The sequence below is a fragment of the Haemaphysalis longicornis genome, unplaced genomic scaffold, assembly GCF_048455015.1.
Source record: "Haemaphysalis longicornis isolate Haplotype H1 unplaced genomic scaffold, Haemaphysalis longicornis Haplotype H1 scaffold_3, whole genome shotgun sequence".
NCBI lineage: Eukaryota > Metazoa > Arthropoda > Arachnida > Ixodida > Ixodidae > Haemaphysalis > Haemaphysalis longicornis.
The window spans coordinates 84,296,473-84,319,397 of NW_027526335.1; the positions used below are offsets into that span (position 1 = coordinate 84,296,473).

The 22,925-nt window shown below is 50.3% G+C and overlaps 1 protein-coding gene across 2 annotated transcripts in view; it reads left to right on the plus strand.

Annotated features, from left to right (window-relative positions):
- The window catches only part of LOC144174750 (uncharacterized), a 99,667-nt gene extending 79,826 nt beyond the window's left edge, over positions 1–19,841 (plus strand). For both annotated transcript variants that reach the window (XM_077703595.1, XM_077703594.1), the window contains exons 3-5: positions 5,900–6,815; positions 10,456–10,515; positions 16,956–19,841. In XM_077703595.1, coding sequence (XP_077559721.1) covers positions 5,900–6,815; positions 10,456–10,515; positions 16,956–17,143 — 1,164 coding nt within the window. In that variant the 3' untranslated portion in view covers positions 17,144–19,841. The remainder of the gene's footprint in view (positions 1–5,899; positions 6,816–10,455; positions 10,516–16,955) is intronic.
- Positions 19,842–22,925: the final 3,084 nt, after the last annotated feature.

Genomic DNA, 22,925 nt, shown 5'->3' on the forward strand with positions numbered 1-22,925 from the left:
GAGCCAGCCTGCGTGCTCCGAATGCGAAGTGCCTCTCGGCGAGCTGCTCTGCATTCAGGGAACGCGGCGGGTTACTCGCCGAGACAACGAGAAGCTGGTAAATATGGGGAAAAAAAGACAGCAGCGTTGGAGTTGCCGAGATGAAATAACCGAGAAGCGAGGTAGAAAGGAGGAGGCATGGACGAAGAATCGCTTTCCGAAGATTCGTCGCCTCCTCGATCAGCACTTTCAACACGCCTTGTCAGGCGGCACAGGCTGCGCACTGACTGCCCCGAGCAGAGGGGACGCGTAAGTGATGGCGCGTTTCCGGTGCTCGGCGAAAGGGATTGCGAGGACGCCAGAGGAATCGCGGATGGCGCTGGAGGGCAGAGAGCGCTGGCGATGAAGGCATCGAACAGATTGTCAGAAATTGGACGAATAACAAAAAGAAAAATTAAGCGTTGAGCATAATTTTGTCAGAGCTGCGGAGTTGTTCTCCACTGCGGAAATAAGACTCCAATTCTATCATCCGTAGCATCTCTCTCTCTCTCTCTCTCTCTCTCTCTCTCTCTCTCTCTCTCTCTCTCTCTCTCTCTCTCTCTCTCTCAGTGCACCAAGACGGGCGCTATAATATGGCGCCTTGTGTTACCAACTCTCATAGCTGACCATGGACGGACGCTTAACGTTTCGATAAACGACTGGGCGCCTGTACGTGACTGCATCAAATAGTGAACTGACAGCACGGGGTATGCAGGAAAAAAGAACGCACATTATCGCTGGATATGCAAAGCTAACTGCCTGCCGCTAGTGTAACCAGTTCATATATGTGCCTTTCTTAGAGGGCGTCATTTCTACCGTTCGCAATGTTGCTCGTTCCGGCTTATTTTTTTATAATGACTAACCAAACACTCTTGCCAGTTTCGTTGTCAACATTAGTAGATTCGGTTAGGCTTTTTTTTTGTTTGTTTGTTTCGCTGGGTAGCAGTGAAGTCGCAGCTGCATGTCAGAGGCGTGACTGAATAAGGTCCTATTCCTCCCATAGTATCTGATTCACTCCCTGCCGCCCTGTAGCCGGCCCAATGTCATGCACACAGAACACAAATAAGCCGGAATGGGAGTAAATGGCTTGTGTCATAACTCAGTACCAATTCGGAGTTTTCAAAACTCCTTCCAATGGGAGTTTCGCCTTACTCCCATTATTTCGGCAGTTTTTTTAGTATCATATGGGAGTTTCATTTTACTGCCACTACAATGGGAGTTTCCAGGGGTACCATTGGGACTGTATTGTTTCCTCCAACTGGGAGTTTTCAGGGGGCGCATTGGGAGCAGTGTTGAGCTGCATTCGAGGTTTTTTTTGTGTGTTTTTGTGCGCTTCATGTATATGCGCTGCAGTGGAATTTATTACTGCCTTTGGGAGTTCTTAATAAGGGCACAGGCCGCATTTTTATTTTTCGTTGGGGATCACGTAATTTCTAGTCTTTTTCCGCTTCAAACGTTGAATGGCGAAACGTGAAAAGTTTGTTTTCTGCACAGTCAATTTATTGCATAAAAAATACATGGATACGATACACGTGTGAACACGTTAATAAGACAATAAAAACACTGAATCAACAAAACACCTACATCGAGAACACAAGGTATCTTGGTAAGAACTTTATCTACTACAACACTCAACGAAAAAAATTTAAGCCATTTGCAAACAATGAGGTCAGCATGGTGTCGGTGCGCTGTTTGCTTGCACCTGCCTCCCAAACGCTGACTTTGCCGCACCCCCTGGCACGTTCTTCTGGAAGCCACAGCAGCACATTCATTAGAGGGAGAGCAAAACGCTTTAAATCTGCGGTAACAAATACATAAGCATATTGGGCATCTGACCGGAAAAAAAAGAAGAAACGGCACTGTAAAGACACTGAACTTGTCACTCTTGTGTCCAACTTTCCGTAATGTCTGAATGTTTGTTTAAAGCTACGCAAAATTGCACTTCTGTCCGAGACACCTGCGCTCACTAGTTCGTCAAAACGAAGTGTTCTGCTGTTCAAAAAAGTGCGCGACCCTTCCTTGTGGCGACCAGCTTCTCAAAATGCTTCATTTCCCTCTTTTCCTTGCGTGTAGTGTTCTGGGAACGAGCTTCAGGTTTTACCCCCCGCACTGCCCCTCTCTCCCCTCACCGAAAGTTAAGGAAAAATTTCGGTCGGTGTGACGCCTGCGCGTGCCCCCCTTCAAAAAAAAATAATAATAAAAAATAAAATAAGCAGTCGTCTGTCGACTCTACAGAATGCTCCCTCGATGGCGTTTGCTGGTTATAGTTACACGCGCCTAGCGTACGGAGAGCTCCCACGGAGCCCCGACCTTCTCCCTTTCCATTGAAAGCAATTAATCGCCGGCGGCACGCGGCAGTCACCCTCCTCGTAGCAGGCGCGGCTGGCACCACACCTACTTCTCAAGAAAAGCGGCTGTCCTGTCCTGCGACGTTTGACCGGCCAACTTCACCCTCGCTTGCCAGTAATCCACAGACACAGCCTAACAAAAACACCTAACAGCTGTCCAGAGTTCGGACAGTTTTCATTCTGCTTGCGAGTGTGAACCAGTGAGTGTTCTGCTCGAGACCCGCGCAAATACGCATTGCTTTCACACCGTTCGGTCTCCCCAATGACGTTCCGGGCATGGTGCCGTCTTTCACGCACAACGCTCACCTCCAGTGGCGGAGAATCGCCCGTGCAGTGGCGCGGGAAACACGTTGAGTTTATTTGACGCTAGAAGGGGCACAAGTCTGCCAAAATGTTGCGTACAATAAAAACGTGAAAATCTTACCTTCAACCACCTCGCAGAGGCACAACCGCGTTGTTTTTAACGAGCCACTCTCAGCGATCACTGCATTTAGGCCTCGCGTCGGCTCGCTGGCGTATTCCGTCGGGTCGAAGGTCGGTGACACGGAGGCGACGTTGCAGTCCGTCGCACGTAAGTCCAGGCTGGTTCCACAATGTTCGCAACGAGCTTCGGTTGTTGGGAAGCACTTCACATCCGTTCGTCCGGCCGCAAGTTCACACTGGCAATAAATTTTCGGGGGCGCTGGAGCTCACACGACACACGACACCAACTGGCAGCCATTTTGTAAGGACGCGTAAAGGAGGAAGGGGTGAAGGAGGAGGAGAAGGAAATGGAGGTGGCGTGGGAGTTTTTAATACTCCCATTAGGACAAACGCAGTAATCACAGCCAGATACTGCATTTTGTGAAGAGGTACAACCGTGGTAAATGCGCTTATTTACGACGGCTTGTGGCCCCCGGTGTAAACTGGCAGTTTTTCTACCATCATACTACCACACGTGGGAGCAGGCCGCCTGTCGTGAGGAGTTTAAAAGACGTATTCCAGCCAAGAAACTCCCATTCAGGCTAACTTGTGTTTTGTGTGTGGCAGCCGCCGGGCTTGCCCGAACCATATTCGCGCATCAAAGTAACATTTCTTTAATGGCATCAATGAGCTCTCAGTTAAAGGTGCTTATTCTCTCTCCTTGGTATTATACCCAACTTTAATTAACAGTTGAGCGTTAATTAATTGGGGCTATTGGTTGTTAAGCACTATTTGGGCGACGTATAGATGTTCCAGGACCGATAAAAGAGACCGCACAAAAACGAGGACACAACAGCCTTCGCGTTGTGTTCGCTTGACTACTATTTAGGAGCTGGTCATGTGCGATGTCTTTACAGCAAGAAAAAGAAAATTTCTCCCCAATGAGACTTCAATGTCGTCCAAGTGGTGTTGCATTGCCCCGCTTGTTGAAACGGTTTCTTATAGCTCTCCTGAAGATGGGGCTTGTGAAGTATTTTTTTCTTCCACATCCCTTGCTCATTCGTCCCTTTCGCTCGCGAGGATGAGGAAGAGAATGACACTCGTGCTCCTCAGTCCGTCCTGGCGTTACTGATGAGTGGGTTGACCGCCACTGTTGCTTTTAAATTTGTCCATTCTTGCTATTCTGTTACCAAACGACGACCACCTTTAGTGAACCATTTTGTGACCAGCGCAATCAGAATGCACCTTTATTGTACCAATCACGCTGGGCAAATTAGCCGTCGCTACGGGACCTCGCCCCGCTGGCCGTTAAGGTAAGATAACAAAATAGGAGGCGCTCATGTCGGCTGAGTGACAGGTTAACGCCCTACTGCAATTTACGCCAATGCAGACACGGCCATGTGCCTCGTGCACTTGACGACAATCGCGTAGTAAGCGTAAATTTTCGCGAACAAAACAAACGAACGCGAGGGGCGAAATCAGCCGAACGCGTCAGCCAGGAAGCGCACGAGCGTGCCCCGGCGGCATAACAAACACAAACACAGGCCTTCGCGCTAATGGCGAGAGTACGCCGGTCTTGTTTGGCCCGCGGAGAGCGGCCTCTCCTTGTGGCCGTTCGCGCGTCGTGCAGGAAGCGGCAGATGGGCACCAGAGCCCACGCGTGGCGATGCTTCTCGGAAGGAGCATTCCGCATGGCACAGGTCACCGCGGCTTCCCCTCGTGTCGAAGAACAGCCCTTTGAGGTCTTGTACACCGTGCACAGCAGCGCGCCGATCTCGAACTACCAGCGCCGCCCACGCCGCGAGTGAACCGTAACGTTTGTCTTCCACGCGCCGCCAAGCGAAGCTTGGCCATTGCGATGCGTCCAGCGTTATCGTTTTCCGGTCCTTCGGGCACGTTTACGCACAGAAGGTGTACCTTGTACTCAGCATCGCGCCAGGTGTGCTGTTTGACTCAATCTACGCGCATGAGTCAGGGCGCGCATCAAGGCTACCATGCGTATACGGGGTTTCGTCACCCCAGGCCAGAGAAACAACCCGCGCGTCTATCTCACCTATGAATCACTGATATGATGAAGTTGAAAGCCCTCTGCTTTTGTATTCACCGACACTGGTGTGGCCATTTTGAAAGGCGACTTGTCTTTGCGCGAGGCTGCCTGTTTTGTTGGCAAGAGTTGGGCACAGCCTACGGACGAAGTGTTGATTCAAAAGTGTTGTTGGGGAGGTTCACTTCGCGAGGTTTACATTCCGCGTATTGCTGCAATGGTGAAATAGGAATGGCTTGTTTCTAGTGTACCAAATAACCCATATTGACCTTGCAGGAAGGAAAATCAAATGTTTGCACGGGCCAAAGGGCAGATAGCCTTCGCTTTACGCTGTGTAGGACTTCACACTTGGCATCGATCCAGACAGGCCGCTTAGATAGTCGCCGTTACAAGCATTGTTTGCGATATCATACATTGTGGCTTGTTCGCGGACTTGAGATAATCCAGCCAGCTTGACGCGGTGACGGTAGACGGACGTCTCGTCTTGAAGCCTTGGTAACTTCGTTATCGATTGTGCTGTACAGGTGATCGCATTTGGGTTAGCCTCTTGCTATTCGAGATACTCTGACCCAACATCTTCGCCCTTTCACACATTAGAAGCCACTGCCTGACTTGCACTATATTAGTCTAAACAAGGTTGTACTGCTGGAGAGATTGCCCAAGACACTGAGACACCTTCCAAACCACGTACTTTAAATGAGTTCACAGTTATCGTCAACTCAGGTATTTTTTGCTTTCCCAGGATGATCCTATTTGAAGGCGTGAGCCCGCCTGTGTGCGTACGTTCATGCTGGGGAGAAAGTTAACCCATTCTCCGCCGCGTCCCGTTTACCAAGGCTTCTATGACAGCTGGGTGCACAGAGCGTTGTCACATCACTCCCTCTTCTACGTACAACCTCCCTCCAGTGTCTCCTGCTCCTCTAGTGGGTGGTTCAGTCTGCGTCAAGTTTTTCCCAATAATACTCACCAGGTTTCTTTTGATTATTTCTCTAAATCGAGACACCAATGAGCGAGTAACGCGGCGTGTTACTCGCCCATCCCACTCAGCGCGTGTTAGGAAGCACGCCTCTGTGTTTCTTTGGCGCAGGGTTCCGCCAAGCACGACCTGGACGCGTACCTGGAGCGAAACGGCGACTGGGCGCAGCAGCTGCGGCTGTCGCAAGAGGCGAGCGCGCAGCAGAAGGCGCGCAGAGAGAGCGCCTCTCAGGTGGACGAGTTCTTCGAGGACCACCAAGGACCCGAGACCGTAGACGGCATGGCGTACGCCGCCTACGCCGGTTCTTCGGCCTTCCTGGGCCGCCACCACTCGTACCCACCGGCGCCGCCGCCGCTGCACCTTCGGCCGGACTACCGCCTCTACCACCCAGCCTCGTCCGCCTCTTCCAAACCCGAGGACAGCGTCTTCGCCAAGCCCAACCCGCCTCAGCCCCAGCACCTGCACCATCACCACCAGGCGACGGCGCCTGCCGGGAGCTCTTTCAACGGCATCTGGGAGGACATCACGGCGAGCATCAACGTCCGAGAGCCGGACCCTTCGTCGACCACGACGTCCCACCCTGGCGCAGCCGACATGGTGCCCGTGAAGAGTGAAACGTCAGTCCTAGCGCCGTGCCAGTACGGCGCGGGGTCCGTGAAACAGGAGCTCGAAGCGTCCTGCTACCCTGGGGGAGGAGGCGGCTACTCGCCGCAGGGTGCTTCCGCGGCGGCCCCGGCTAACTTCAAGTTCACGGCCATGGTGGGAGGACCCCACTTCTCTATGGGCCGCGTGTACATGCCGCCCACGCCGCCCTCCTCGGAGCCCGGCAGCCCGGCCACCGATGGCACCGGAGGGCCCCTCGGCTCGTCTACGACCACGCGGAGGACGCCGCCGCCACCGTACCCGGCTGAGTGTCCCCAGCAGCCCGCTCCAGGGGCGTCGGCTAACGACAACCCCGGCCCCAGGTACAACAAGCGCAACAACCCCGAGCTTGAGAAGAGGAGGATCCACCACTGCGACTTCCCCGGTGAGCAAAACCAGTGTTATGGCCGAGCGGTGCAGGGTAAAGGGGTTTACACTGAGGAGGTTACGACACTTCGAAGCGCACAGTAATGACAATTATGGAACAATATCAGTGACGGCAATGGCACAGTAATGGACCGGGTTACGATGCCGGTTGTAATGAGACCAAATTGATCCTCTCAATAGTTTCGGATAAGCCTACTCTCCGAGCTGTTTACGTTTGGGTGCGATAACTGAGCATTGCACGCGGTCGATTCGTTGAAAAACGTTGCAGCGAACTCCAAATGCGGGCAAGCCACATAGTACGTGTGTTCGCCCACGTCGTAAACTGTTTGGGAGCAGAATTCCTTGTGAGGGAGCCGGATACTCAGAAGCAGTGCTGTTGTATTATGGGGTTAACCCGCACAGCTTCGGTGTCTTGCGGGGTTTTTGGACGAGCAATGGTTAGACACCGTGTAGAAGCACATCCGCTGTACATCATGGCGTTTCGCGCGATGAGTCGTCCTTGAAAACGCCGCACATAAGGCAGCCTTTCAGGGCGAACGTGGCATCACCACGTCCCAAGCCCAAGACCACGTCAAGTCCTACTTTTTTTACTCAGCTGCATAATGGCTTGTCAGCGCATGCGAAGTTTGAAAAAATAATATTGTTTTTGTTCTCTTCGAAAACTCTTGCCGTATACTTACTGTGTCTTGTGAAAACAGGAAGGAAACGTGTTGAGTTTACCTTTTTTTACTAAGCCGCGGGGTTTCTGCATACCTGTCTTTAGGCACTTTTTTTGGGGGTGGGGGAGGGGGGGGGGGCAGAAAGAATTAGCTCACCAAACTGTTGGTTTTACAGCTAAGTTTTGACGTAAGTTTTTAATAACACGAAGCGGCCCAATTGCAGCATACCCCTCGCAGATAAGGTGGACAGGGTTGCGAGCAGTTGGCAGTTCGTGCGATTCTAAACGAGTTGGCGCTTCACGAAAGTATCACGTGCCCGCCCTCTCTATCGGCACGTGCGAGCTTCCTGCATGAGGCAACGGAAGCAATACTTTTACGTACCATGCGTATTCCACGTATTCCACCAGAGTGGTTGGCGTATGGAACAAGCGGACGAGTTATTGAGAGCCCTTGGTGTCATTCAGTGCCGTTATCTCCAGCGCGACACTGATATGTAGTGTTACCGCGAAAATGACCTGACGATCACATTCACCAGAACTTCCAGGAATATGAACACGCTACCAGGGCAAGACACCGTCCGCCCGTTCTTCGTGTGCGTCCTCATTGAGATTGTTGCGCAATTCGTGTTTTTACACGTAACTCGATAAGGTCCCACCTTGTGTCAATTCTCGCGAAGTTCGCGTTTACCTACGGGTATACAAGCGCAGAGGAAACTTGTATAGCCCGTGTCCTTCTCAGTTCTGGCAACTCACCGAGGCAACATCAGAGAGCCGGCGATAAGCGGCACGAGAATCGCTGGCGGCCAGACAGAGCTATCAGGTAGATATCTCGGAACGCGCTATCGCGAACGAAGAAAGCATCTTGTCTCATTTCTGGTCCACCTTCTGTCATGGGGCCATTCTTCTTGACAGCCCGTGGGAATGAAGAGGTAACGGATTACCGCGAATTCGGGATTTCTGCTTTTCCACTGAAATAAGTGAAGTGGTGTTGGGCTTACGAAGGTACGCACACGCACGTACGCGTGCACTTACACACGCAGTTGCCCACGGGAGAGAGAGAACAAGCGGTTGAAGAAACCAAGAAAATAATTGCTTCTTTGTTGCTAATTTCTGCACGACATTTTCAGACACATCATACGAGAAGTCGTAACAAAGCGTGGGGGTGAGGTTACGGAGACGCCGCCAAGTGCTTAATTAAACTGCCGGAGGGTCCCGGAGCGAAAGAAGCGTGCAGCAACAGTGAACTAGTTCTCCGCCCCACTACGCAAAAGCCACGCTGTCTCTTTCGGAGTCACTACGTGCGACACCACGAAAGAATGCAGAAGGCCCGATCATTAAAGAACAGAGAAACACACCTGTCTCGAACACGCGTAATAGGCGAGGTTTGTGCAGTGAGGTCCTGCCGAGACACATCTACGCTAGGAAAAGCGAGAGTACTCGCATTCCGCTGGTCGTGGGGCACCGCTCAAGACGACGTCCGCCCCTCTTCGACCGGGGCGAGCGCGAACGATCATCGGTCGGGGGGACGACGCACGCCGCTCATTCCTCGCATATCTTGCGCCAGCACTGACCCACGCCGGCCGGGTTCGACACCCAGCTAAAACAAAACCACGCCGAAAACGAGCCGGCCACCGTGGGCGCGCTACGAGCGGGTCATGGCAGGCCTTAAAAAGATCGCCACGAGAAGAAAGGACAAGGCGACCCCGCCACGCAGATACCAAGCCCGGGGCATTGCGTCAGTATCGGAGGTGTGATTGCCCAAGCAGACCGCCGGGATCCGAGGACGTCCGCCGACGAAGGCACTCCGCGAGGGGGGAGTGCGCCAGAAGGGAGTCCGTCGGTGCTTGGCTATCAAGGCGGTGCTTGGAGGAGGAGGCGAAGGAGCGACTCGGGACTGCAATTTGAACGTCGCAAATTGAGCCGGCCGCCGATAAGCATCAGCGTCGCATGCCCCGCGGGCCTCTGCAGAGACAAGCGGGCAAGGCACACGCCGTGGCAGCGGCGAGCCGGTCCTCCGTGTTCCGGAGGCGTCGCGGGGAACGCCGCTGCCGGTCTCGCGCCCTCCCCAGTCAGATTCGCGGTCCGCCCAGACCGCGCGGCGAGCCGCGCGACAAGCAAACAGCCAAAACATGGCCTCAGGTGAAACATCTGCGCCGGCGCGGTCGTAGGTGCCCCTCTCTCTTCTCGTGAGACCTTTGAGCCAGTGGCCCTTCTCACTTACTCGCCTTTGGGCTCCCGAAGCGTCGTGCTGGGACGCGTAGCCCCGATGAGATGCGCTTCGTTATTTCTCTGCTCACGAGCTGCTAGCAGCATACTTGCAGCATCTGAGCACCCCTAAAAGAAGATTTTGCTTCCTCTCTCCCCCTCGGAATTCCTGAGGTTCGCGGAGATCGATTCGTGCTCCGGCAGCGACGGTTGCACTGCGCGGAAACAGGCTGTAGGCTGGGGGGGGGGGGGGCGATGTCTACACGCGCATTCTTAGCAACTAGTTTTTTCTCAATGAACATTTTTCTCTCCGCTCGTGTCGTGCCTCCTCGCTCCCGCTGTTCCTTCTTTTATGCCCTCGCGAAGAGCCGACGATGAAATGAAATTGCCCCGTGGGGGGCTGTGACCGTGGCAATACCCTCGTCGCCTGTTTTGTTTTATGTGCGCGAGCCGGCGGTCCTTTCCCCCGCACGTGGCTCGTTGCCATGAGTGGCGATGCTGTTAATGCAATTGACTGCTGTGTCGTGGGCTTGATGTTCCGCAGGCTTGATGCCTTACAGGAGGAATAAAGTGACCGGACGGGATTGGGGGGTGGGGGAGTGAGTGAATCTTGGACAACGAGCTTTGTGTGTTATTTTTGGTTCTGCCCTCAGTGAAGACGGCACGTACTCTATCAGGAGCATTTTGCGGGGTTCGGTGCGTTTTTTCGCGATACGTAGTACAGTAACAGGAGCCGTGGTACTGATCTTTCGCTTGCACTGTTTCTCTTTTACAGGCTGTTCCAAGGTGTACACGAAAAGCTCCCACCTGAAGGCTCACCAAAGGATACACACTGGTGAGCACAGTCGTACAGCACTAAGGGTGGGAGAGGGAGAGGGGGGTAGGGATTGAGCGAGAACCGTAAGAGAGAAGGCTCGGAAATATTCAACGTCAGTCATCACTGCAAAAAGTGGTTTCACTCTTGGACATGGTGCTTTCACGTGCGTCACGTTGACAATGGCAGTCGCGAGTACGTTAGCAGTTTGTTCATTGTCCATTGCTTTCGCTGTGACGACAGCGCCATCCCGTAGCCTGTGCTGGACGGCAATTTAATACCTAAATTAGCCCTTTGTTGTTTCTAGCCTATCCCCTACGAGGACACGTCACTTCCGGTACCACCTTACCATTGTTAGTTTGTTTGCCAAGTAACTCAGAGGGCACGTTCAATCGTACAGCTAAAGGTGACGCATCCAGGACCATCGACGCAGCGAGATTTCCGGGGAACACGGTCCTGTCATGTACAGGCAGACTCCGACGCATGCCTAAATGCGGAGCAACCGTTGGCTTCACATTTGCGTTATTACCTCACAGGCATCCAGAGATAAGAATCCTATGGTGGTAGTGGCGGTGGTGGTAGTAGTAGTACGAAAATTTAATGAGCCTGAAGTAGGAGTGGTTCCCTAGTCCGGGAACCCAATCCGCGCGACCGATGCCCGAAGCTGCTGGATGCCAGAAGATAGATGCTAGATGCCAGAAGATAGATGCTAGAAGCTGCTGGAGGTCCAGTTCATCGCTGGTAATCAGGTTCTCCCACAGCTCAGGGAGGGGGTGTATGCGTGTGTGTCGCTTACACTAATGGTAGCTGTGTGCCGTATCCGAGCACACTTATATGACTCCAGATAGGCCTTCGAAATTGCGGTTTGCCAAAGGATGCTTCGCATCGAAGCGGCATCAGTGCGCTTTTTGAACCCGAAAAACCTCTCTGGATTCCCTAATCTGGTCATCGTTAAAGTATTTCTAACGTGTAACCAGGCACACAGATTCAGTTGCCAGTGCCATCGAGTGTACACTGTCGCGGTCGGTTCTTTAGAGCAACTGAAATCCCGCCAGTCGACTCCGCATTGCGCTTATTATACGTACAATGCAATATTCGGCGCCTCTTTTGCTGTTGCCTGCGTGATTTGCAGTTACAAGTGAAACTCTACTGAATATGTCCATCTTTTACATGGATACACAGTTCTGCGGTGAAACAGATGTTCACCGACAATTTCTTAAGCACATCGTACGAAGCGTTGTTTCCTGTTGATATTTATTAAATCCATTAACAGCCGGCTTAATTTGATTTTATATTTAAATGCTATAAAATGTGGGTTCCAACTGGTGCATACAGTGATGTATTTTGACTGGGGTTAATTTCACATTCCGCTTAGTTCTAAAACATTGTACCGTACCCGCCAAGGTCGATATAACGGGAGTCTACTGCATAGACTTCCGCTACGCCTGACGCTCGTAACGGGTTCTCGCAACCTGTCCAAAGCTCAGAAAGGTATCAGGTTTTTCTACTGAATGCCCCGCCAAAATGAAAAGGAGGAACATATCAAAGGTCCGTTTAAAAGTCATCCGGCTTAACGGGAGTCCTTAGTTCGCTTTATTAGGCAAAAAGAAACGTACACACTTTAAGCACAAACACCGCGCCCTCGCTCGCTTCCACTCTGCCCATTTCCGTCGGCCAAAGATGTCTGAAACATGCGAAGCCGGCGTATAACGTTACGCGACGGGATCGAGAACAGACCCCGTGAAAAATCGGCGACAAAGGAGGCGCTTTGTTGGGCAGCCGTTGTTCTCGCTGAACGATGACCGTGCGGTCAGTCAAGCCCCGTGCGGGCCCCGCGCTTTGTTGTAAGCATACGCCTACGTTGGCTATTTGTGCCGCCCCTTGGCAGCCGTAAACGTCCCGTCGTCGTCCCCCACAGAACCTCCTCCGGAAGTGATCGCGGAGGTCCGCGCTTTTCACACTATAAACGTTACGCGTGCGCTCGACCGGGGCCAACTCGACCGTGCACATTGCGCATGTGACAGGCGCAGCACTGCTGTCCGCGTGCCTGCCGCCCCATTTCACAATCTTACGGCTTATGATCCGCACAAAGTTGACGTCCCAGGGCCGGTCAGCTAGCCGGAAAGCGGCCTTAATCCGGGCCGCCGCAGGGCGCCGGACTAGCTCCTCTACTTTTCATTTTTTAAAGCCGGAGCGCTGGAAGGCTGGCTGAAAGCAAAGCATTGTGGCGCGTGCGGCCAAGCAGACGGACGCTGTTGTTGCATAAGCTATGGAAGCTGGCTCGTCTAAAGCACCCGGAACGTCGAGGGAAAACAAAAATGACAGTTTTGTTCTGTTTACGACTTCCTTCCTAAGCAGTATTTCTTGTCGCGCTGAAGAAGAGGTTATAACGACTGCTGCTGCATATATTATCCGGTAGGTTAGGTCCACCTTAGAATTCTGATACTCGGTGGACTGCTCCTTTGGCGCAAGCTAGCCTGAAGCGAAAGCATAATGTAAAGTAGTTTTTAGCAGTCACCTCGTTGCTTAAGACATCCTTCATGCCGGTAGCAACTGTAGCGATCGTCTAAATGAGTCCAGCAAGTATACGACCGGTATCAATTTGCGTCAGCGGCATGCGCCTAACTCTAATTGAGTCAGCGAAGTCATTGCTTTCGGTGTGAGGGTGTCCCAGTGCTACCGCAGCCGCTAATATGAAGCCAGAGGTCTAGGTGGCCCAGGAAAATCCAGTATTGTCGGATACAATCCGATCATCCTCGTGCCGCTTCCGGCAGTAAGAAAATACAGCCGAGGGGACATTAATGGGTGATGCAAGAAGATCGGGTTTATCCGGGGGATGAGCCGTTTCCTCAATTTGGTCTCCCCTAAACGCATTGCGCCCGCATGTCTTTTCGGCGGTGAACAATGTAAGCCCTTGCATGACCGGATGAGCGGGAGTTGGGTGACCTTCTATATAAGCGCAAACTTCCGATCATTCGTAAATCTATATTCTTTTCTTTTCGGGATCTCTTTTTTTTTTCCTTCTTCCTTCTTTCTTTCTTTTTTGAGCAGCCCTGGCGTATAAACACCGCGACCTTGACGGCGTCGTGGCAGCATCGGGAACTCGAGGATCCCTCCAGAGGAGGGCGCGAGCACTTTCTTCGCTTTCGGCTTTCGTTTCTGTCTCCTTGGCCCACCCTGTCTGTCTCCTTACGCTAGTGTTACGTGAGCGCAGGTCTCTCGAAACGCCATTTAGAAAGCAAGGCTTCCTACTTCAGCACTTGCCTACTTCTGTAAACTTATCGGCTTTATCAAATAAACCAACCTCGTGATAAGTTTTCTCTTCCTTCAAGTCTCAGCCATTCACCATGGGACGGATTTCAGCAGCCTAATTCCCAACGCCGTGCAGTCGACAGGCCTTCTTGCCTAGGTGGCGTTTGCCTCGCAACTTTCTCTGCCATCTCGGCTCCGCAGTTACGAAAGAAAGAGGGAGGAGCTTGTTATTTCACCCAATCTCGCCGACGTGGGAGCGGAAAGGAATAGCGATTGGGTTCATTGAGGAAGGGAGCATCAAAGAATAAAGAGCGGGGCCCAGGAAAAGGAACGCTGCCGTCGCCGCGCCAGAGAAAGTCTCCAATCGGGCGTAAAAACGAAGGGGGGCACCCGCGCTGCATGCAGCGTGTCCTCGCAACAAACCACATTATTCCATTAGGCATCCATTCTGTTACAGAGATGTCGCCGTATCCAGAGTCGCAGGTCATTCTATTGAAAGGTCGGGTAGTAGCCCCTCTGCTTTTCTTTTTTTTTTTTTGTCTAGACGTACTCCCTAGCAGCCATGAAAGGTGCATCTTTTTCGTTCCGTTCTCCTTGCGGTGCTGCGGGGGTAGAATGCGATACGAATCGCCTTGGCAGGGAACGCAAAATAATGCGGGAAAGGGAGGCGAAGCGGGTGAGAGAAAGTGATTGAATGGGCGCTGTAATCGCAGACAGCGTGCTGGAAATGGAAGCCGCTCCGTCTCCTTTGAGTGGCGCAAATGGACGCGAGATAGTTCTGCGCGTTACATCGGGACAGCGGGCTGCCCTTGCACAATCTCTACAGTTGGCTTTCTCGGTCCTCGGAACAACTTATCGCGCCTGAATTGACGCATAGCGCGCTGTGCTAAACCTCCACGTCGGATGCACGAGTCTGGGATCTGGACAGAGCTTTTTTTTCTTTCCCTGTGTGCTGGGATTTCGGCACTGACTGCGGTAATCGAAACCGGGTGTTATTAGTGTGGTTACAGTAGCGGTTTAGGTGGACGTTCAGCCCAGTTGAGTGGTCATCTGGTTGTGGGGGGAGGGAGATGAGCAACATCTGTCGACGAGGATGAACCCAGCCTATCGCCTTGAGTATGCGCAGAAGGGCAGCTGCATGCGTGCGTGCGTGCGTGTGTGTGTGCGTGTGTGGATATTTTGTTGCATTGGCGCTGAACAACCGCAACCTGTTCTGCGGCTCAGTGTAATTCGGCGATTGCGGTCAAATAAAATCAGAAGTGGAGGGTGCAAGGTTATAATATACGAGTATGTTCTTAATGCGGAATTTATCGGTGGTTAAGGGCACGCCTCACCTCTGTGCGCAACGTGTTCTGTAACAGGTGATGTCGGACACTTTATTAGGGGCTGCCAGGAGCATGCGGTGGAGAGGTTAGCTTTGTTTAAGGAACTTCGAAGGAGGGCCGCTCCGCATGACTCTCTGGATGATATAATTTTTTCTATAGGACATTGGATAGCCAGGAGAGACATTTTGCGCCTGATTCTCGGATTTTTAAGTGACGCACGCCTCGGTGACTCCTGGTGATTTCCCGCGCATAAGGCAAGTTGATCGCGGGAGCAATAGCCGGTATATCACGCAAGGCTAGATTTACCCGTTAATAAACATCATCATCACCACCGCCATGTAATGTCACTTCCTGACAGCCGGCAAATTTCGTTCACTTCTAAGTTAGCTTTTCAGTTTTAGTGATGATTGCGTAACTGTTGACAGCTGTCGGGAATGGTATTCACAATAATAGCAAAATTTTTAGCGTAACACCTGGGTTGCGTTTCCTTCATATTTATTGGCGTTGCGTATCCAGAACATAAGTTTAAACGTACATAGAACGGTCTCGACGCGTCAACCATAAGGGATAGAGACCATACCCCCCAGAAAATGAGCGTATTTTGGCAGAAATCGCAGCTGAATAACAAGAGAAAAACAACGCGTGAAAATTTTTGCAAAATGAAATGTCAACGAAACGTCGGGACTGGGGCCGGGCCAAATTAGCTTGCTCGAACTTTGGGTTTGCTGTTGGAGACCCATAGTTAAAGGACAACCGACGACTTCGAAAAACAACATACAGCACCTCCGTTGAAGGGACTCTAAAGAAAACGTACAAACGTCGTTCCATTCAAGAGATTGCCACGTCGAAATAATAATCATGGCAATTTAAGTCAGCTTCAAGTCAGCCCACAAAACTTAACCACAAATAGGCTAACTTTTCGAACCTACTTTTGCTTGTAATTCGATACGACGTAACCTTGCGTCAGTAAGACTATAACACAAACAGCTACACTGCGAGAAAGCGTGCGGAAATCTGGGTCAGAGGCGAACACTGTGAGCGCGAGCGCAACTGCATAATACGACAGCACCGTCTAACACGTCACAGAGTGTCTCATATAATGGGGGCAGGAGCCGTTGACTTGAAATGCTCGCTTTTAAAGGGACCCTGCAACAATTTCGAAAAGCACTTTCACTCTTTCCTTCGCGTCTGGAACCACTGCGAAAGATATAGTTATCGCCAGCACGAAGAGGCACTGCGTGATTTGCTCGTCGCACCAGATACGCCTTCCGTTTCTGCTTTGTTTTTGTGGCTTTATTTTTCAAGTTGCTATCGAAAAGCGTTCATTGCTGCAACTGAAGGAAAACCGGCCAACAGCCGCTACATGGCCCCAGTGACGTAATTCGGGCCGTCGAAGACCGTCAAGACCGGGAAAGAGAGAAATATCTTTTGAGCGAGTTTCCAAGTTGTCTGATGGGCCTAGACTTTGCGACCCCCTAATCTAAGTACTGGGTGTGTTGGGTGGCTACGTTCTGCAAACATTTACAATTTCAAAAAAAGTTGAAGGAAGTGTTGCAGGGTCCCTTTAAACACGATTTCCCCAGTGATAGCAGCAACTTTTCTTGGCGAACAAAACTGTAGCGAGCAATGCGCTGCGAGCTCTTCCGGATAATGTTTTACGGTCCTTTATTAGGTGTCGTGGCCCTTTAGGTGACGTGAGCCGACTCATTTTCAGCGGGTAGATAGTGACAAGGCAGCGTTTGTGTCAACAATGTTAAGACGTCGAAATATGCTGCTCTCTTGCAGCAGCAAGCATCTTAAAAACAGTATCAGAAAACAAACGTATGTTCTCGTCAGCTACCGTCGAAACTAACCGAATGTTTCGGCTTTTTTTTCTTCTCGCAGGTGAGAAACCGTACCACTGCCAATGGCCGGAATGCCAGTGGCGCTTCGCCCGCTCGGACGAACTGACGCGCCACTACCGAAAACACACCGGCGCCAAGCCGTTCAAGTGCCGCATCTGCGAACGCTCCTTCGCCCGCTCCGACCACTTGGCGCTCCACATGAAGAGGCACCAGCCCAAGAGCAAGTGACCTGCCCTGCCCTCGCCCAACCGAAGACGAGTGCACTCCACCGGGCCGCCACGGCCACCGCCGCTACAGAGACGACGAGACGTTTGCCCAACCTCCTTGCCGCTGTCTCCAGAACACTTAGAAGCTCACGGGAGGGTAAGACGTACGACTCCGAGTGCGCGGTCCAATGTGGCACGTAGGAGGACACTGCTGTGAGTTATTGAGTTGACGTCGTTTGCCTGGACGGACAGCGCCGCTGCGCATCGTCTTGCGGACACAAACCTTCTCCTCCGATCGCTAGCTTGTTCCTGCCGTGCGTGTCGTTGAAGTTTCTTGAGAATTCATCAAGTGCCATTACGTCGGGTGTTCCCCCGCAGGGCGTCTCTCTTAAAAAGAGCGCCGTGTTTGAACCACGGGACTCCTAGCGCGTTATATCTGTCGTTGTAATTAGTGATCGCGTCTTTCATTGCTGTTGTGCTTTATCCGTTGATTGTTGTTGCAGTGTTTTTTTTTTTGTTTACGTTTTGACAGGCTTCCACTTCTTTCTAACAGGTACGCAGTCGCGGTGTGGCTGAGGTTATTAAGACGGAAAGCAGTTTTTGGCTAGTCGGTATTTGACTACTTAAAAGCTCGTGGATGTTGGCAGGAATGCTTGTCCTGTTCGAAGAAAAAAAAAACTGCTTAAGATAAAAATGACACCACCTTTAAGGTTACTTAGTTTTAAGGGGAAAAAAAAAAACTGTGTTTTGTACTTGCTGTTACATTCAAATTAAAGTCAGAAGCAAACTTGTAAATCGTGTGAGAGGAAGAATTATAGATCGCGAAGCCGTAACGTTGCGTTGAAGAGTGCATACCTCTCTGATACGCAGATTCCGCACAACTGCTCTTACGCAAGAGTTCGCAAATGCTCCCTGTCTTGCCTGTTCTATAACTGCTTGCAATGTTTCGTCGCTGAGCCTGTTCAAACGCAACTTTATTTATGAAAACCTACCTTCAAGTGCCATACCATGCCGCGCTCGGCGAGCATTATTGCTGTATTTGTGCCTTCAAGTTGACATCTTGTTCCGAGAGTAGTATACACTTAGCGCCAATTTTCGCAAAGCGTTGCCCAATTGATTCGACGAAACAGAATGTTGTGCTTTGATCTCTTTTTGGGGGGACACGAGGTTACGGGCTAAAAAAATAATTGCTTTGTTGGTCTGATTCGCTACGACTTATGGGAGGATGACCGGCGCAGTTACAACTACGTCATAATTTGATGAACGCCACTTCACAAGTGGGAGAAGTCGACAGCAAAGGACTGAACAGAGGACGGAGCTTGGGAAATTGTTTTTTTTTTTTTAGAAATCTAGCCCAACTTTTGGAGCCTTAAAACGTAGATAGCACCACGCCACTGGCTGACCATTTCTTAAATATAGAGGGAAAAAATGCTCGGCGGGAAAAGCTCGCTAAATTTGCCTCAATTAAAAGCCTCTCTTGCTCATGTGTGATGGTAATGCTCAACTATGTATACGTGCCACGAAGCTTACTGGCACGCTCGTCCGTATCGAGTATAGATTAAAATCTCATCGTATTTGTATTGTACTCTGTATGTACTAAATCATACTTAATGGTACTTAATTTAAATCGTGCTTAAATGAGGCGAAACAGCAGCTGAGCAATTTACGACAGTGTTGTCGCCCCAAAGCTACGTGTAGATAAAGCCTATACGCTTTGAACGACTGTTAGCCGTGTTCTAATCGGCAAGCTCCGCGTGGCAGGTTTAGTTCGAGGGGGAAAAAAGCTGCAGTGCGGGAAAACTAGCTTTACAGCTTCCGCAGAAGGTTTATTGCCCGCCGCACAAAACCTTGCTCAAAGACGTCGTTCCTTTTATTATCGGGTACCTTTTGAAATCGCTATACATTTTTTTTCCCATTCCCAGTTTTTCTGTGATAAAAGCATTGATGTATTCATTTCATCATTGATCTTAAGCGGCATATTTTCAGTGCTTACAACTGTCTCTTCGAGCAGTTTCTTTATGACGAACCGAAAACACACCAGTTCTCTTCAATCAAACAGTTTCTTTCAATTAAAGCCGTATCTCATGACAGGTATGAGAGAGAAGTCATTGTTTTTGTTCTTACAAAGTGCATGAAAGACTGACACCACGGGCGTGAAAAGTGATGTTTTTTTAAGCCTACAAAGTCATGAAATGCGCAAACTGTGCCTTTTTATGCTGTTCACTTCGTGCCTATACTTACTCCCTTCAGTGATGTTAAGCGTCCCTACTACCCTGTCAAGTGCATCCTACACACAACCAAACCTCGGCGCGATTTCATGCGTTTGGAGCGTTTTAAACCTTCGTGCGTGTACGGCGTGCCCGCCTCGGGGTCGCTGTTGAATGGACGCCGCTGAAGGCTGTACACACTGTCCGCTCAATCTGGCCGCAAACGGTCGTGCCATTTTTATTGTGCTCAATTGTCGTTTTTGTGCCATATTTTTTTTTTTTTCAAACTGTACATAGTTTCATTGGAACGAACCGAGGCAACTTCGCGCCTGTCACAGAAGGCGTGCGATTACTCGGCTGTTCAGATGCGAGTGGGAAGTGCCTTCTGATTGTCTCCACACCATGTCTGAATACGACTCTGTTCGCGTCTCCAGACGCATTGTAGCAGACTTTTGTAAGATATGCCTTCGGTCTGAGAGTGAAATAAACCAAAAGTGCCATCTTTTCTTTTAATTCTCCAGCGTTGGTTAGTTCTTTTCGCGTCAGAACGGGCCAGCGGATTACGTAATGGCCCTGAAACGCCGGAACAGAGCAGCGAAGAACGTAGGGGCACGGAACATACCCACTTACGTGTATGCCACCTCACGTGGATTGCCTGTCAATGTTAAAATGACTTTTGTAAAATCGCAGAGCCAGTACGTTCGTCTACGGGCTTGACAACAGACGCAACCCTAACGATGATAATGACATAATTTACTGAAATGAATCCTGTTTGCGTCAACTGGCAATGAAGCATAATGTCCATATTAACCCATTCGTATATTAGCAATGAGTCCGCTGTCTGAAAAGTATTCTCGTGTTTGTCAAAATTAACCTGATTCAGAAATTGATAGGCACACTGAAATTAAATTTATTTTATAGAAGTCTTATTTGAGAAACGTCGATTGCACTGCGCCACACATTTCATGGTATCAGCTTTGCGCTTCGCAGCACACACAAGGCTCCTCCCCGTTTCTTACACCTGTTGGAGTTCCGCAGGTTTCTGAACTGGCAGAATACCGGCTTAAGGCAGTGGAAGTTGCACACATTTCTTAAGCAAGACACATGCTATTACGAAGCGCGCCCTTTTACTGCCGCTGTGCGAGCTAGCGATGCTCAAGTGGCTTTCACAGCTCAAATATCGCATAAAAAAAGCAATTGAATTGAGTTAGCCAAGCAAATCCGTCACAATGTGCGCGATTTCCCAACACCACTTATCGAACGAGTATCTGTCTCAATTCTCCCACTCACGGACAACAAGACTACTCAATGTTCCGATTTCACTACAGAGGCAAAGTGCACATTGGCCCTTCATTGAAGTACACCCTCGTGAAAGCTTCGCGACTCTCTGGGCGGTATATAGTCGCGTGCGCGTTTCGTGACTTATCTTGATAAGTCACGGTACTTGAGGGCATAAGAGCGTGTATCAGTTAACGCTATCGTATCGAACGTGCAGTGCTCATCGGATAAGCGCCTTGTAAACAACGCCAATGGATGACAATTTGCGGGCGAACGGAGTCGCTTTTACGGCGCACACAAGCTTTCAAAACATGCTATGTATGTCAGAATAATGGTCCCGCTTTCCGGACTGAAGCAGCTAGCTTGATTGGAGGCTATCACTACATACATATGAGGCGTTTTTTTATTTCGAAATGAGCAAGATCTACCTAACGCGAATTTGAGAAACAAGCGGAAGTTTGTTACCGGAACTAAATGCGGCGCTTTTAGAGTTATTATATGATGCATTTTATGTCAGGTAGGCGAAGTTTATGGCCACAATTAATTAAAAATTATGACGTAAATTTGAGCGATATTGGGGTGATAAGTTCGGATTTAGCTAATATTGAATTGAAAAACTCAAGTTGACGCGGTATTCTTATGAAAAATTTGATGAAATTGACTTTCAAGCATGGTGCGATTGAGTTTTGGTGGAAAAGGCATCAAAAATACGTAAAGGCCTCAAGAACAGTAGAAATATGCATGGAGAGCAGGTGAGTCTGCTTGGCACCATTCGCAGATCTTTTCGATTTCTTCCCTAGGATAATTTTCTCGGGCACGGCTGAAGGTGAGCAAGCTTTTCATTGTTTTGCCATAAATTTCCAAAACGCTTCACAAGAAGGCAGCTCATATCTTCTTCTTCACCCCAATGAAGTGGTTCGGGCTCTCAGAAGGCCGGGGGGGGGGGGGGGATATTTGCCAGGGCTTGTAAGCGGCAGCTATATTGATTTAAGCACTAAAATAATAAATATGGGAGTAAAAAATCTATATATAACCAGAAATATTTCGTAGGGACGGGTGATAAATCATTGTCACATTTCATTTAGGTCTCAGTTTCATTTCGTTAACTTCGTCTTCCGTTCACTTCGTCGTTGACATCTGGGGACCGACCTTTTCGCGAATATCCTAATTGCCACCTGAATTCATAATAGGCCAGCTCCGAAAAGCGGAAAAAAGAAACTTCCGAAAACACCCACGGAACAGTTTGAACAGTCAAGCCAACAGCAAACTCCCAATGGGCAAATGGATTTGGCTCATTTTGTTCAGTGAAGCAGCAGGATCTGGCTCCGTTTCTATACGACCTACGATCTCCGTACACGTTTTCAGTGCGTTTTCTCAACTATTTTCTTGCCACCTCTCTTTTAGGGGAAAGTTGCCGAGAAACCTGCAGCACCATGCGTATACTGCAGTCCCCTAACCACGCCCTGACTGCTTCCACCTTCCTGCAAAAGGTTAATGCATGGCCACGTCTCCAAATACGAAACATCGACGCAGATGTACGTCGGCAGCTTCAACGTTCGGCAAACAATAGAGAGTTTTAACAGCTCGTCTGTTCCGTCGTGGACGTAGTTACCGTGTTTACCGGGACCCGACTGCGCCTGCGCGCGCGGAAGGGCGAGGAGGCGCACCTCACCGTGACGAATGCGCGGATATGGCGAAGGCCGGCCCGCGGAACTAATCCCCCTACCGCGACGAATGCACAAGTACCCAGACGGGTCCCGGTCAACCCGGTAACTACGTACACGACGGAGCAGACAGACTGCTACAACTCTCTAATGTCACATTGCTGGGTGGAGGAAAGGCGGGATCAAATGACGAAGCAGCTGCTAGTGGTTTCAGGCTTGAAGCGGTTTTTCGAGGTCGCGATGCCCCTTTGAAGCACATGAGAGCACCAACAGCCAGGAGTGGGGACAAAAGGGCACTGCAACTTTCGATTGGACGCAGCTTTCGCTCTGATCTCAACTGTCTTTAAAAGGTGTTGGTAAAGTTTGTTTTTCGCTTGTATCTTTAAACGTTTATTCAGCTGCCGAGCTCAGATATTTTAAGCAGCGGGACCCGGAAATGATGACGATTATTCATAGAGGAAAACAGCGATGGATACACGATGGATAGCGATGGATAGAAGTAACAGGAAAACACACTCCCTGGCGTGTTCATACTGCATGTGACTAGGGCGATGTCACGTAGTTACAATAACTGGAAAAATCTGAAGAGGTGTCAGCGCACATAAAACTGACGCAAACCCACTGTTTGTCTGCCGTGTCCTAAATAAAAGTAATC